This window comes from Lates calcarifer, linkage group LG3, assembly GCF_001640805.2.
Source record: "Lates calcarifer isolate ASB-BC8 linkage group LG3, TLL_Latcal_v3, whole genome shotgun sequence".
Classification (NCBI taxonomy): domain Eukaryota; kingdom Metazoa; phylum Chordata; class Actinopteri; family Centropomidae; genus Lates; species Lates calcarifer.
In genome coordinates this window covers 20,068,078-20,084,371 of record NC_066835.1, presented here as the reverse complement: position 1 = coordinate 20,084,371, position 16,294 = coordinate 20,068,078, and the positions used below count along the sequence as shown (strand labels likewise).

The 16,294-nt window shown below is 41.8% G+C and overlaps 1 protein-coding gene across 1 annotated transcript in view; it reads left to right on the top strand.

The window, feature by feature from the left end:
• The first annotated feature begins 3,314 nt into the window (after positions 1-3,314).
• Positions 3,315-16,294, top strand: part of col11a2 (collagen, type XI, alpha 2) — a 45,060-nt gene continuing 32,080 nt past the window's right edge. Inside the window, 2 exon segments of the mRNA XM_051068569.1 lie at positions 3,315-6,243; positions 7,048-7,196. Coding sequence (XP_050924526.1) covers positions 6,230-6,243; positions 7,048-7,196 — 163 coding nt within the window. The 5' untranslated portion in view covers positions 3,315-6,229.

Sequence of the window (16,294 nt, the reverse complement as noted above, 5' to 3'; positions counted from 1 at the left end):
TTGTAGCTCAGTATAACATATTTTCCTCTTGTTATATCACCAGTCCCTCTAATTGCCTTGTATTATTACAGCCATTATGTACCATCTGGGCAAATTACCTTCTAACAGTGAGTAATTGTGCTAAATTGAGCAAATCTTGGAGCTCACCTATCGCTATATTTAACGTCAAAAGATAAGGAAGCTGCCTTCAAACTCCCAAAAAAGAATTGCTAAGCGTTGAAAGCTGGTAATGAAACACGTGTACACAAGAGAAATGCTTAGAATGAGAGAGACAGGAACACACACACACTGCTTTTTTTTTTTTTTTTTTTTTTTTTTTTGCTTAGTCCAGTATATCAAATGTCATCAAAAGGTTTTTGCACTTTGGCAAAATATACTGTGCTCATATATAAACTCTGCGTCTCTCTTGCACACACACATGCTGTTATACATCAGTTGGCACGCAAACTTCAGAGCTTGTGAACACTCACCCCACACAGAAAAACACTCCCACTTCTGTGTACCCTCGCTGTACCTCCCCCCTCCCTCGCTCTGCCCCTTCGTCACCCCTTGTCCTCCCTCCTCCTCCTCCTCTCCTGCCTATTTCGAGGTATGTGGTTAGCTGGGTGTGTTCGGTGGCCAGATTCAAAATCACTGACCCATTCTCTGTCTAAATTCCCTTTTTTTACCTGGCTTTGCACACCTCCAGCAGCTTCACCAGGCTACGCAGAGTGTGTATTCATCACACATGGATACACACTCTTTGACCCCACTGTTAGTGCTGCGAGTATCAGTCCACTCCCTTTCTCCGTTTCCTCCCAGGCGAGCCCCTGCTCTGATCTATTTCAGTGTGTTGTGGCTAGCAGGGTGTGTGTGCGTTTGCAGCCCTGCCCAGTAAAATACAGACTTTTCAAGGAAGTCAGCAATATAATATGGCCGCTTTATTGTAATTACAAGGTTCTTCTTTTGGAAATAGCGCAGAGAAAGAGCTGCCCACAGGCACTTGCTGAGTCTGTCTCCAAGAGCTAATGCCATCTCTTGCTATTCTTCTGCAGACGCTGTTTTCTTGGACTCCCTTGCTTGCATTGACCCAGATGTTGTCAGACCAGACCAGTCTATCAGCTGGGTACTAGTCACCCTTTGACAATGCAGCCAGTTAAGATTCCGGTGCTGTCTGACTGGATCGAGTGTCACATGGGTGGCCATGTCTGATGGCGCTTCACCACAGGGAAACCTTGTGGTCTCTGGGTTCTTATAACCCTTAAATTACTGCCCAGTAAATTATAAGGTTTTATTAATTCAAATATGGCTGACACTGAAACCTAACTGTGTAATTGGGGGGTTCACATTGACCTGTTACACAGATTTTCTTCTGGACTAGACGAGTGGAAGCACCTGCCTTTTGGCGTCAGATTATTTGACCTCCTTTTAACATTTAAGCAGCCTCACCTCTCAGTGAAGTGGTCACTGGGATGTGTCATAAGTCTGTTTTAGGATGATGAAGTCATGGGCATACATGCAATTCCTATTCTTTGGAATTTGTGGTACCTCTATAATGTGGATGCTCAGCAGATTTTGTGGATTATACTGTTGCTAAGGCAGGGTTGTCTCATGCTGTATTTGGTTAAGGGTGTGGAGGAGGAAACACATTTGATTTTATTCTTTCTTTTTACATGCTGTGCCAGCAGAATAATCACCATATTAAACCAAACGACGTAATGTGGTAACTCTATGGCTGTGCACATTTTTTTTACTTGTAAATATATATATGTCATTATTTTGTAACAATTATATCTGTTGCCATTTTGACATCCCACCATGCAAAGTTGTCAAGTTTCGAATTTAATATACTGTAATTACTTTTGTTTTAAGTAGCAAGTAGAAACACAGGATCTGAAGCAACAACCTCTTGCTTACAGGAAAATAATAAGACGCCACCCAGGTGCTACTTGTAGATGACGGTGATGGTCTGTGGATGCAGGTCTCTCTGTCACCCTGTAGTTCACACTACACTGCTCGGTAATTTTACACTACACTGCTCTGTGGTTGTGATAATTTGTGTTTGAAATGTCCAGCAGACGCTTGTCCTCCCTCCTCAGCTCCAGGTTCTGACTGCACAGGTCAAAAACCAAAACATCTGGAACATGTAGTGCAATAGAAAGAAATATAACTAGAGCATCACTGTGTGTTTGCTGCTGCTGCTGTCTGTGTCTTTATGTATTTCCTCCAGGTTGCTCTCAAATCCAAACATCAAGTTGCAGACTGAATTCTACAAGTCGTGCTACCTTCAGGGACATCAACACATCAGAGCAAATGGAAGCCACAGAATCAGTTTGATAACAAGTAGGTCTGTTTCTCGACACAGACATTACCATGTTTGATCCTTTTTGTTTCTTGCTAAATCAATCTAGAGAGTGTTAATGTAGCATTTGTAACACAACTGAGGTGTTTTCAGTCAAATGTGATTTCTCAGACCAGCTGCTCCAAATGTAATGAGGCTTCGAGGGTAGAAACACTTTGAAACTGCCACTTCAGTGGTTTAATAATGTTATGGTTGGCTTAACAGACTGGACATTAAAAATCAGTAATATGAAATATTAAAGAGCAGCAAACCTTCTGAGGAAGAAGGATTCACCACACCTGCTCTTTGGTCTTTATATGAGGAACTGCAGCCTACTTCAATACTAACACTTTAGATGTGTGGCATGATTCATGCAGAAAATGCAACACAAAGTTAATACATAAATGATCATTACATTTACACTTTTAAAGACACAATAGGACACAATTAAATAATTGTTAGGTAAGAGACTGAAGATGAAAGTAGATTAGATTTGATGTGGATTAAAAGTGTGGACAGAGTTAAATTACTACCTTTAAATGAATTTACACTCAATCCAAATAACTACAGTCTTTGGAAAACAAAAGCAGTGATTATAATCAATCAATATTGATCCTTGACTTTCCTGTAAAAATCAAACAACAGACCAGACCACCCGTGTCTGTCATGTCCATGATGAAACCATGGACACGACCAAAAGCAGTGATTACAGTCTTTGAATGTGAGTGCTTGAGTTTAAGTGAATAAAAATTGTAACTACACACACATGCAAAGTCTAGCACAAACACATACCACAGATGTCTCTTGGGGTGTCTCTTTTTACAGCCTGTGGCATCTACTTTCAGAGCACATGGAGGCTAGAACCAAACAGCCTGTCCTCAAAAAACACTCGATCCACTGTGTCCAGGAAGCCAAAGATGAAAACCCAGAGCTGCCACACTGAGGGAGCGTTTCCTGGACTTTCTGATTTAGTACGTATGTCTTTGCAGTGAAAACAACAACTGTGAAGCTACAGTGTAGAAATGAAGGAAAATAACTGCCAACCAGGCGTTTAGATAAATGACAAATTCTGCATTTATATCATTTATGCTACTATAAATGCATTAATATTTGGATTGCTGATCTGTTGACCTCTGTCATCCTGTTTGTATGTTTTATTTTTTTACTCCAACATTTATGGTTTTTCCTTTTACATACCAGAACATTAAATTCTATATTTTCCTTGGTTTTCATATAGTAATATATAGCTATAAAAACTGCCCTCGTCCCGTTTTCCTTATGATTCCTGATGGTAATTGCTGGATGCAGCAGCTTAGATGATGGTTTCACAGAATGATCACACAGCGGCAGCTCCTTCTCATTCTGTGCACATCAAAGCTCACCCATGAAGTTTCTTATGAGAGGGCAGTACAGTTTTCTTCTTTTGGCAGCCTTATATGCAAACCCATGGACAGCACATTACCACTGAACACAACCTAAAACACGGCCATCATACTTTAAGCGTGTCCCTTTTCTCTTTGTCTGGAATTTAGCATTTGCTAGACACATATTCTGGGGAGAGAGATGGTGCAGTCAGACATCTTTAAATCAGCCCGTGGATCCAAAAACAAATCACAAAATGAATCAAAAGAAAAGTCGCCAGCAGCGACTGGGGAAATATCCATGCAGAGACTTACTGAGCAGTGTAAGAGATTTAAAGATATTATGCAGATATCCTTTACATTAACAAATCACAAATGTTTAATATGTTTAAAGTGATTTATAGTATTAAAGCCACAGATTACTCCTGTCTGTCCTACGAGACATTCACTGCCCCACTCACTGTTACGCTCAACAACTACAACAGTGTTGCTACAGTGACACAAATGTTTAGTTTTTAATGTATAGTTGTTCCATGTTTATGTTTAGTCTGCTGTCGTACTCTTACCTCTTATCTCCACTGTAGGTGAGCTCCTGTTTGATTCCTCTCTGACTGACTTACTGTGTATTCACGATAAGTAATTCAAAGACATGATTATATTGACTTTACCATTTACATTCATAAGAAATACTTTCAACTTTTAACATTTTAATATTATGATTAATAACCTGTCCTCAAACCCATAACACAGTGTAGATAAGATCACTGACTAAACACTCAAATACCAATTATAAAAGTGTTTATTTAAGTGTTAATTTCTACAAATTAGATACATGTTATGACCCACATATACATGTTTAACGGATCATGATGTAAGTCCATTTTGTTATACTTTCACCATTGAAAGTTTAATATTGGCAGAACTACAAAAGAAAACTGCAGCACTGTGGCGTTGAAACAGATTGAAACATGAATTGAATGTCTGTCTGTAATCTTTCAGATAAGGTAAAGGAAAGCAGTCGAGTCGTCCTCTTTTTTGCCTTTAGAGTTAAATTCTATTGCTGCTACGCCCTCACATACAAAGAATGATAGTGAGGGGAGTTATCATGGAAATACCACAGAATGCAAACACACCCCCTCCTCTCCCCTCAGACAATCAGACAGAGAAGAAATGAAAGGTAGTGAGAAAGAGTGAGCGGTATAGAGCATCAAGGGGTGATTATGGTTAATTACTGCTTTCTGGATGTGAAGTCTGCATTCAAAGAAAGTGACTAACCATGGGCTGTGTGAGTGCAGAAACATTTACAAGGCAGACGGCTGGGCACAGAGAATAGCTTTGAAACATACATAGAAGATGCCGTTAAATGTTTACGACAGGTAGGGATATGAAAGTGACTTTGAAATGATGAAAGGAATGTCTGTGTCTCAGTGTGATAACTCTCAGTCAGTGGCTTGAAAACTTGATTTTTCTGTGGTTTTTCCCATGAAAGTATTCACCTCCAGATACAGATACAGTACATAAACACAGTCAGGACAGAAAATCATAAAGACCTGTCAAATACTGGATAATATGATGCCTTAAAGTTCATTCTACTTTTGAAAAGCATACAGTAGTAGTATCTTTGTGGCTTTCAGCTGTTGTAGTAATTTTTGAGAGAGCAGCTTGTCGTGTTATTGGAACAGAATTGTTGTCGATAATTCCCATGAAAAGTCTCAAAAGTTAATGAATTGCTCTGACTAACAAACATTTCTTGTTTGGCCAAAGCCTAATAGATCTTATAATATGTGTCCAGCAGCTCCAGTGTTTAATTAAAATGATAATAGTGAGTCACAGTGGGTAACATATCCCTCAATGAAAAACAAGGACACCAGAGTTTATTCTGGGTCAGTCCCACATTCACCTGCTGCTGTAAATACTCTCTGGACAACCAAATGAATATTAACACCATTTCCTCTTGTTTGAGTAACATTTGCTAAAAAAAGTTCAGTGGCCAACAGTTGTAGGAAATTATTCAGCTGTTTTTGGAATTCAAACAATATGTTTGTGAGCTGTTTGTTAAGGTTTACCCTCCTCATTGGTTCTTGCTTGCAGGGGAGTGCATGCTCCTTGCTCCTGTGGCCTAGTTGGGCTGAGTAATAGAAGGCTACTTGCTATGTTTCAGGGTCTGGTGCAGCTGGTGAAGGCAGGGGGTCTTGGTGACCCCTGAGTGATTAGGAGAAATTGTGAGTCTGATTTAAACCAGAGTGGTGCTTAGTTACTGGACTTTTGTGCCAGAAGTGAACTGGGAAAACTGAGGGTAAATGTCTCATTCAGGCGTTTTTCCACCACAGTGTTCAACAGATAAAACTTTCCTGTCCTTTCAGAGAGAGGGAGAGATAGTTGACTGACAGGCACAGTTCATCACATCCTACAAAGTGATCCTCAAATCATTTTTACTCATCTCTCTCTCTCTCTGTCCCTCTCTCTCCATGTGCACCTGAGCTGATGCTGCAAAACAAGGCCACGTGGGACTGACCAATCAGAACAGGAGGAGAGCTCCGAGGCTTGGATGAGAGGGGCGTGGTGAGTAGTGCGCACAGAAGCCTGATTGGCTGGTCGATCGCTCACTCTCGGTGCTCGGAGCGTGCTCCTGCTGTTTTACCTGAACAATCCTTCATGGTTTATAAATCCAGCCTTTACATCCCACACATACTAAAACAAGAAAAGGTAAATTAGGATTGTTGAGAAGCAGACAGACAGAAAAAGGTTTCCACAGGCAACATTAAACCACAAAGAAAGACGCCATTGTTGTGTGTGTGAGCTGAAATATTTGTACAGGTCCATCATTAAAAACGTTCGCTTCGCACCCTCAGACGCTCATCCGCACAACGTAGATCTGCGCGCGCTGAGGGCGCAATTACGCACGCCCTCTCTCCCCCTTTGCTATTCGCTCTCTCTCTCTCTCTCTCTCTCTCTCTCCACACACACACACACACATGCACACACGCTCTCACTCTTCGTGGGAGAAAGTAAAGGGGAGAGGGAAAGAGAGAGAAGGGAGAGAGAGCGTGATTCCAGGTCTCTCTCTGCTGCTCTCTCCACTTTGGGTACTCGTACCCAATCTGACTCAATGGGGCTTTAGCACTAAGGGGTTAAGCGTTAAAATAAAAGATATTTATTCACCCCAAATCCCTTCTAGTGTTTAGGCTTTGTGCATTACCATAGACAGACATAGGTAACTCATTAAGGAAGGTCTCCGGGAGAGAGGTAGAGACGTCTCCAGAGGCGTGCCTTTTCGTCCGTTGCCTCGCAGAAGGTTCAGTCGGGTCCCTCTCGTCGGCTGGCTTTCTGTGAGAGGATAACTTCCACCATATCCTACATTTACAGCTCAACCAGGCCGACAAACTACTGCAGCACTATGGATATTGGAGATTGTCCCTTCCGGAAGAAACGGAGACCATGGCGCATGGACTTCTCATCCTTCGCCTTGGTAACCGTGGCGCTCGCCGTGTGCCAAACGACCGTGGTTCGGGCAGGTAAGACGGTTTCTCTTCTTGATAGTTTTGATGTTTATTGTGCTTTTTAAATGAGACTTTGGCAGATTATCTTCTGTCTCAGACGTTCTCATTCTTCAATCTGGATTAACCGTGTGCACACCTCATCCATTATCGGACACTTGCGCACCTGACATGCTTCTTTAGATTTTCCTTTAGAAATGTGGTCAACGATACCGCAGCAGCAGTTTCCCCACAGTATCACATGTAATTGTTATTCGTTGCTTCCATACCCGCATATTTATACACTTGAAGTCAAATTTCTAAAACTATTCTGGGTGAACTTCTGTTTTCCTCTGGTAATTTTGACAGAAGCTGATTAGAAAGTGTGAAGAGTGATGCGGAGGAAAGATGAGTGAGTGGGAATATATGAGACTTTAGGCGCTACACGTGTAAACGTCCATCCGCTGAAAAATATTCCCTGTCCGATAATGGATGTTACTCACGGTCCCTATCAATCAGTGATCACAGAGCAGAGACGTTACAAAAACCTTTCTTCTCGTTTTGATGCTGAAAATCTTACATACAAGTTCTAACGTTTCCAGAGAAAAGTTTTGTTGCTTCCTCGGACGTTATTTCCTCTCCCTCTCTGTGTGCATGCAGCTCTGACAGGTGTCATCTCACCAAATATTTCAGACATTCAGATGCTTTATTGGACTTTATTTTTTTTATTTGATTCCCTTTTTCACTTTCCCAGTTGATTCTACATTAATCGTTATTATCTTCATTAAGAATTAAGCTCAGTTTGACAGGGTGGTGCTCATTTCTCGCACGTCCCTGGTCCCCCATCCGGAGGGGGGCATGGGGTAAGATGGTGCAAAGAGCTGCTCCTGTCGCTTTTGAAGGGATTTGTCAGATTAACATCCCGTTTATCAAATTTGATTTCTATTTTTTCTCTATTGAATTGACTTGTCCTGTGAGTAAAGTGGGTACAGGCTGCCAGCAGAGACTGTGTGAGGATGATTGGGTGTTTACCAGTTCAGCCTGTGCACCAGTTCATCCGTCACTGCCTCCGGTTGCCCACGGAGGAGGGATTTCTGCATCAACTTTGTAGAATGTGACAATAAGTTTGTGGAAAGTTGCTTTTGTATTTGCAGAATATCGGACTGTGTTTGTTAGTTCTGATGGTGATAACAAGGATTCTTGGTTTGAACGTTACGGTTTAAAATATTTTGGAAATTCTTACTTTCAGGATTTACTTTACTTGTTGCACAGTTGAATGACCCCTCCTCTCCCCGCACTGTCCACTGTTACAGAGTAGATCGCCTTTAAAGAATGATCTGTATGCGCTGCAGTTCTGTGACGGGACACTAGTCGTCTTGAGTTATTTTTAACACAGAGAATCCATTGATTCACCTGAGCCCGAATCACTTCAGATCTGACTGAAGACTTTTGATGCGGAATGGCACGCGGCACGCCATGGAAAGAAAAAAAAAATGAAGATCAAACTATTTTTTGCAGCTGCAGCAGCAGCACGGCTAAAACTCTACTGTCTGAATCTGATTAAAAAAAAAATCCATTGTGACTTTCGTTCGTGATCTGAAATGTTCTTTTATCCTCTGGTTATCTTTGCTGTGTTGTTATTTAAGTAGAAGCGACGTTAGACTGAACAGAAACACCAAACAGGTTTGGTTTACAAAAACCTTTCTGGAGCACTAAACGTGCTTTAGAAGTTTCTGTGGACAGATGCATCAATGGCTCTTTATTCTTCGCTTGGACAGCTCGCGGGGACAGTTGCTGCAGCCTAAGGACCAAGGGGACTTTTGTAACGTAAACTGCGCCCCCTCCAGTGTATTCTTTGGCCCCGTTTCCAATTTCAGATTGCAAGAGGCGATTGCACCTTCCCGTCGTCTCCCGTGTGTATTTTGGAGGCGGAAGCCTGAGACATTTTTGCTTTTTATGAATAGGTTATTATGCGGCGGAGCACCTCGGTCGCAGGGGTTTGGGAGTGAAAGCGTTTAGTGTCTCCGTGTCTATGTGTGCTTTGTACAGTTGTGTTTGTGTATATGCGTCTGTACGCTATGGATGTTTTCTCGCAGTTCTGGGTGTGGAGATGTATGCCACATCTGTGTGAATGTGCCTCTGTGTGCAGCACCTCGCGCAGGCTGTTCTCATCTTAAAAGGATGCTTATAGTGGTGGTGCGCGCGCGCGCGGAGGTGTTCATTTGCTTGTAGAAGAAAAAACATTTTTAATCATCTGACCCTGTGATCATGTGAGAGTGACGTAAACAAAACACCCCTTTTACCTGGCAAGCGCGTGCCCTCCCTTCGTGCGCGCCCAGCACAATGAATCATGTGCGCATACTTGGTCAGACGCGCCGAGCCGCTGCCTGCCTGTTGCATCTGTATGCGCGTTCCTGTGTGCGCGGTGTGGTGCAGCAGCAGATGTCAGAGCAAATTATAACAGCGCCCCACCCAGGCAGTGAAAGACCGATTTAGAGAAGAAAGTGGTCAGAATCATTTGTGTTTATTCTCTCTTCCCTGGGAGAATGAAGAGTAGAAAAAAAACGGAGGAGGGATGGATGAGGCAGCACCATCACCCAGAGAGCAGCGGGCCTACAGAGGCATGAAAGACGAGTTTTGTTCAAAGGAGGAGAAAACCAGAGGGCAACATTTTCTTGACATGGATGTTCCCCAACCTCATTTCAAAGCCGAGCGCTCCTCAAAGGGCAGTCTGTCTCAGTCTGTCTAAACATAACATAACCCCGCTCTCTCTCTCTCCCTCTCTGCTGGTGAATAGAGCTTCTATATGTGGAGGCAGAGCAGGGGTTTGACAGCTCATTCCTATGACTGTATGGAAGTGTGTGGTATTTCAGGCTTCTGCTGGTCACATGCTGGCTTGTCCCCTTGACTTTCCTCTGCTTTGTCATCATTTTCCCATGGGCCCTTGTGGCTCTGGTGATCCACATCCATCATCTGCACATATGTATTTTTAACCATTATACTTTATGCACATACCCATACCTAGATGTCCAGTTTTTTGTTGCTGGCTGGCACCAATAAGCTTCTCACCGTTTGGCTGCATTTCCTCTGCAAAATTAGATGTAATTGATGCAGTAAGACCTTGCAAAGCACCAACCTGACACACACAAGTGCATCAGGTGCTTCTAGCTGGTAATAAGACTTCTTTTTTTTTTTTTTTACTCTGCGCTGAGCCTCCCAGGCAGAACTTACTCTCATTCGGCATTCACATTCCACCTCCTTTGCCAGGATTAACAAACCCCAGCCATAGCTCAACCCTAAACTTAACCATGTGTACTATGATTGCTGCTTTGGTGGTGAGGGAGGACAGGCTGCCTGGGATACTTAGCTCAGGGCAAAAAAATCCCTTTTTCTCAAAGTGGCCTGGTTTTTTCCTGTCACCAGTTTATAGAGTACTAACAACGTACAAACCTGAATATGTAAACACTGCCTCCCTTTATTTATGATTTTTAAATAGATTAGTTTGAATAGGAACTTAGCTTCATGAATGCAGGATTTCCACTTCTCTTTTTGACTGTGACTTTATGCTTGGCACCCTCACCATCTCCATCAGTCTCTACGGCTTCAACCACAGATGTAAAATCTCATAGTTTCCCTGGACAGACAGATAAGACCCAGACAGTGGTTGTAAGATGAAAAAAACACACCAAAGTTAAAGCTGAGATACACATACAGTAAATACTTCTGAAGCCTCAGCTCCAAACCATGACATCCCCTCAAACTGTGAAATTGTAAAAGCCTTTCTTAGTCATAACCACATTAACGCTGCAGACAGAGTGAGCAGAAGATGGTTCTTCTTTCTTTCTTGGTTTCATAGGTGATGATTTTGTGGTTTGTGTGTGTGCATGGTTAGGCGTCGATCCTCGGAGCCATTCTGTTTTAGCAGAAGATGTACGAGGACGACAGGAGAGCGTGCCAACTTTATAATGACAGACTGTCTGTATAGGATGCTATTCCTAGTCACTGTTATTTTGCTGTTTCTAGGAAGTCAGTGTGGGAGGGTGTGGAGACCAGCTGTGTGTCTTTACATGTAATGTTAATGTACATCTCCTTTCCAGACATCAGTTCAGTCTGTCCATTTGAAAACAGTTTAAATGTTGGTGGAAGCTACTTGTGGGCTTAGACTGGACTGAGTAGAAAGAGTTGCTCTTTGGTCTACTGTATATTATATATAGAAAGTAACTGATCATAGAAAAGCATTTAATATACATAACCCTGCAATTTCATAGCGTATCTGGGACCATTTTAAGTGGCCAGATGCAGTAATCTGAGAATTACTGAGAATATAAGTAGCATAAAGCATTAGCAAAGAAAAAAAGACACTTTTCATAAAGAGGAAACAACCCAGTCATTGCATCTGGTAATAAAAGTAACCTGACTGTGAACAGTGCTCTTATTAACCTGCAGATAGCATTTATCATTTTAACTACCACATGCAATAGAAATCAATTTGTGGCAATAATGAACAAAAACTGATATCCAATATCTGTCCCACAGGATTTCTAGTATTAATTTACTCAACATATTTTCTCTCACTATCTGGAAACATTCAGCGGTTTGTGATTAACTGAATGTTAGAAACGTTTTAGTCCTGAGGGAGAAACACTCCTGAATGTGTGTTAGTAGTAAGATCCAGACACAGCACATCTTCACCTACCAGCTCCTCACACTTGCTTTTACAGGTTAATTACAGCTGTAAAGATCCTCAGAGTGCAGGGTAGGTTTCTGATGTGGGGATTTCCACAATGAAAAGTTGTTGCTATAAACAGTGATGATGATTATTATGTAACCCTGGCCTATTTCTGTTACTCCTCTCTTTATTGTAACTCTGACTTTTCACCTCTTTGGCTAAACTGATGTAAATGAGTTATTCAGATACAACTGGTCACAGATGTTGAAGATATTTAATTTAAAGTTTAACGATTAGGATTAGAGCTTACTTAGACTGGTGAAAATAAGATTGAGTTTTAAATATTATGAATTTATAAAAAAAAATAGTAAGAATATTTTCTGCAAGTTTTAGGCTACTATTTACAAAGTAGAAGTAATCTCCATTAGAACTGACCAGTTTTAGAGGGAATTTTCTGGCACTATTTTGTAAATTATGGGTTTAAACCAATTATACGCTCAGCAGTAAAATCTGCATATCTCTGGACCCAAGTAAATTGTGAAATTGTTTCACCAAATTTTTCTTTTAGAGTAATACATGAGACTTATATGGACTGTAAGGTTGTTGAGTGTGAGTTGTGAATTCTTATCATTCAGCACAAACACACCAATGAGCTTATGGGAAGTTTCTAATGTGTGCCCTTGCTCCCTGTCTGTCCCATGTGATAGCAGGTTACAGGGAGCCACTGACTGTCTCCTGGTCCTTGTGGTGTCAGTATCCACCCTCAGATCCAAACTAAGACTGTGGCCTCCAGCCCTGAAACCACACCAAACTCCAGAACGATACACGTTGGCAGCGTCAGTGCAGCACACACAGACTGGCACAGACCACATAATGGTACACATGGGACAGTGGAGGACTTTGCGACTCAGTAGAAGGGAACGGTAGTTGGAAACCACATAAGGCTGCAATACAGTAAATGTTGGCGCTGACCTGCGGTGACAAATAAACCTCATCGACTGTGAAATTCATTAGTACTGATGCTCTGAATTAGAGCTGGTGGAGGCAGGTGTAAAAAGCTAAAAACAGAGGATAAAGAGCTTCAGTAAAACACTGCCAGTAGTGAATGATACAATACTTGTTTTTATTTTTTCTTCTTCTTTTTTTTGCAGGAATAGTTTTGTGATTTTAATGTTATTCAAGTTATAGTAGAGATGAGAGATGACAACTTTTCAATTTAAGATAACTTTTCCCCCTCAGGGCATAATCACATTGCAAGCAAAGGCCCAAAGGCAGCTCATAAACTGATCATTGTAACTCTCATTATTAATGAAACGTCCTCATCAGCTCTTTTGTTTAGTTAGAGATCAGCTGCAGCACAGTCTGTGTTTGAATGACATGAGTTGATATTGAATTTGTTACACTGGTCTAAATGTTGTGGTGTCATTGATCTGCAGCGATCATCAGACTCTGATTCACTCTTGTCTTTCAGGCTTTATGTAAATCTAATTTCCATCTTAATTTTGGTTCAGTGAAACATCTACGATGGCAGCTCGCTGTCATGAGAATTTCCTCCACTCCAATCCTTTTCACACCCAGATCAGGATTTACTGAGATTCATAAAGCACAAAGGGCAGTACTGTGTTGGTCTTTTTTCCTCTCAGAGCAGCCAGCGACATGATACATGATAATTAATCTGACCATGTCGTATAAGTAATGTAAATTCTACCAACCCCTTTTTTTACAGTATGGGTACTCATAATGGATTTTCTGTCTGTGTACACAAGGCATTATAAATAAATCGTAACTATAGAGCTCCATGTTGGAAATTATAACCTGCAGTCAGAACTGTGCTTATGCTCCCAGCCGTCGTGGTCAGGTGGGTGGATGGGGACACAGCTGGTGATTGAGGAACAACTGGAGTTTAGTTTATGGTTTTGAATTTTGAAATTTTGTAATTCATGATGCATTTTGGGAAGCAAAAACAATGACAGGAGACTGAGACACTGAGATGCAGATTTGGTGTGTGTGTGTGTGTGTGTGTGTGTGTGTGTGTTGGTCTGTAGTCAATATTGCACATCCCTCTCGCTCTGTGTGTCTAACAACGTGGTCGTTGTGTAAAGGTGAGAGGTGAGGGGTCAACGTGTCAGCTGGAGTGTGTGTCCGGTATTTGGCACAGCTGTACCAGAGGAGGAAGGGGCACACACACACACACACATACACATATACATACATACACAGACAGAAATGACTATACAGAGCATCTAAGGCAGAAAGCCCAGGAGAGGAAAGAAAGGTTTTCCTCTGAAGTAAACTGAGAATCACTCAGTGACAGTGTGACTCTCAGAGCTTTGACAGGCTGACTAGATGTCATATACTCAGGTTTCTACCTGATATTTAAAGATAACCCTTACAGTTGTCTTTTTAGGATTATTCTTTTTTTAACTTACACTTGAACTATCCATGGTGTCCTCTCCCTCTGACTCAGTGCATGCTGGGATAGGCTCCAGCCCAAAGAGTAAGCTGCCACAGTTAGTCAATGAAAGATTAGCTGATGGAAAGAAAATTCATTTTGGGATCGACGTAATCTTTTCAGTTAATCTTTTTATAATGACAATAATCGTTAGTTTCATATCTCGTTGATAATGATGATTTCAGATTGTTTAATGTTTCATGTTGACTCTATTCAACAAGCTCCTTCACTGTGAAGAGTTCTTGATGAGTGTCTCGCTCTCTGATGTGTTGTGTGTATACAGGGTCTAATCTGTGTGTCCAGCTGCTTTGTGTTTGTGTGTGTGTGTGTGTTCGTTCTGGTACTCACGTTTTTCACCCTGTCAGCTGACAGAATGCAGACTCTGTGTCATAGTTACTCGTTCAGTGAGCATAAGCATTGTTTATCTTTCACTCCTCTGAGCGTGTGTCTGTTTGTACATTGTGTGTACATGTAAACACCTGTGTGTGTGTGTGTGTGTGTGTGTGTGTTTGGCTCTGACTTTGAGCACACTCAAACTGTCACCAAGTTAATTAAATCTGTTTTAGCTCCATCTAGTGGCAGCTGAGGGGAACTAATCGAATCCGTCACATTGCAGTTTTAACAGCGCGCCTCATTTTACAGTGTGACTGCTAACCTGAGTATCACATGTGTTTTCTATCAGGTTGTAATAAGCCGGTGGTCTGCATGTTTGGTCAGTTGTGGTTCTGTGGAACTGAGTGGGTTCGAGTGTAACAGTGACAGGATTGTTTCAGTCCTGGGGCACCTGTTGGAAAAAATGCATCCCCACCATAGTACAGTGCTCCATTATACACCACACAGCATATCATTATTTTGTGTGATTTTAACCCCAGTTCTTAGTGGTCATATGTGTTGAAGGATTAAACAACTGGGCTGAAGAGAATCAGAATAGACGACCCAAAGAAATTATTTGGGTTTAATGAGTAAGTCGGTTTATATTTCGACTTTGATAACTGCTGACTCCAGTGCTAAATAATTCAGTTTAGCTGTTTACGCTGTTGAAATGAAAGATCTGGAGATTTCTCCAGTACAATATTAAAGCAATTTAAGATATAATCAAGTATAATCATCAGCACAAGGTGGGCGAGTTTTAGTCATTAATGCTCCAGTGTCACATGATCTGAGTAAAATTGTCAGCCAGTTGTCAGTGGGTATAACTGTATGGGCTACTGTAATCTTTAGCTACAGCACCGCTTGTAACTCTCACATGCCTGGTAGCCCTGTTTCCTGTCTTAATGACAGCAGTGTAATTGGGCAGCATTTACATCAAAAGGCCGCAGCCATCTGTGAGTGCTTATGCTAAGAAAGGCTGATGGAGTGGGAAGAGGAAGAAGAAAGAAAGTAAAGAAAGAGAGTTTGTGCCCCACAGCAGTCTGTTTTCCTACCTTGTCTAGTTTCATTTTTGCCACTCCTCGTCTCGCGAGGTGTATCGGTGCACTTTTCCCTGCCGGGGCTGTGTGAGTGTGTACCTCTGTGGCGCTGTGTGTTGTTTTTGCGGGTGTGTTTTTGTCGTGATTGTGGTCCTCCAGGCAGGAAGGGCCTCGGCTGCAGATGTGAGCCGGTCAGGCAGCAGAGAACAGAGCGGCACATTGTACTGGGCGTACTGGGGGAGCTCAGGCTGCAATCTGATCCAGTATCCTGCCATCACAGAACCACGCTGTCTACTGTCACTGCCTGACCCCCCAAAACACACACACACACACACATACACACTCTCACCTTGCATGAACTGCTCTCTCCTTCTGCCTCTCATCACCTTCCCTCCTTTCCTCCCTCTCTCCTTCTCTTTCTCATTCCCAGCATTCCTGTGCAGATCTACAAAAGTCTTGGAAAGTATGGACAAAAATATTCAAAGCTGTCAAGACTTGGAAAGATCTCACAAACCTGGAAAAGCATGATACATGTTCTGTTCAATTTACCATTGATTTTGAATATGATAACATTATTATTATTATTATAACTTTCCTCTGTGTGTTT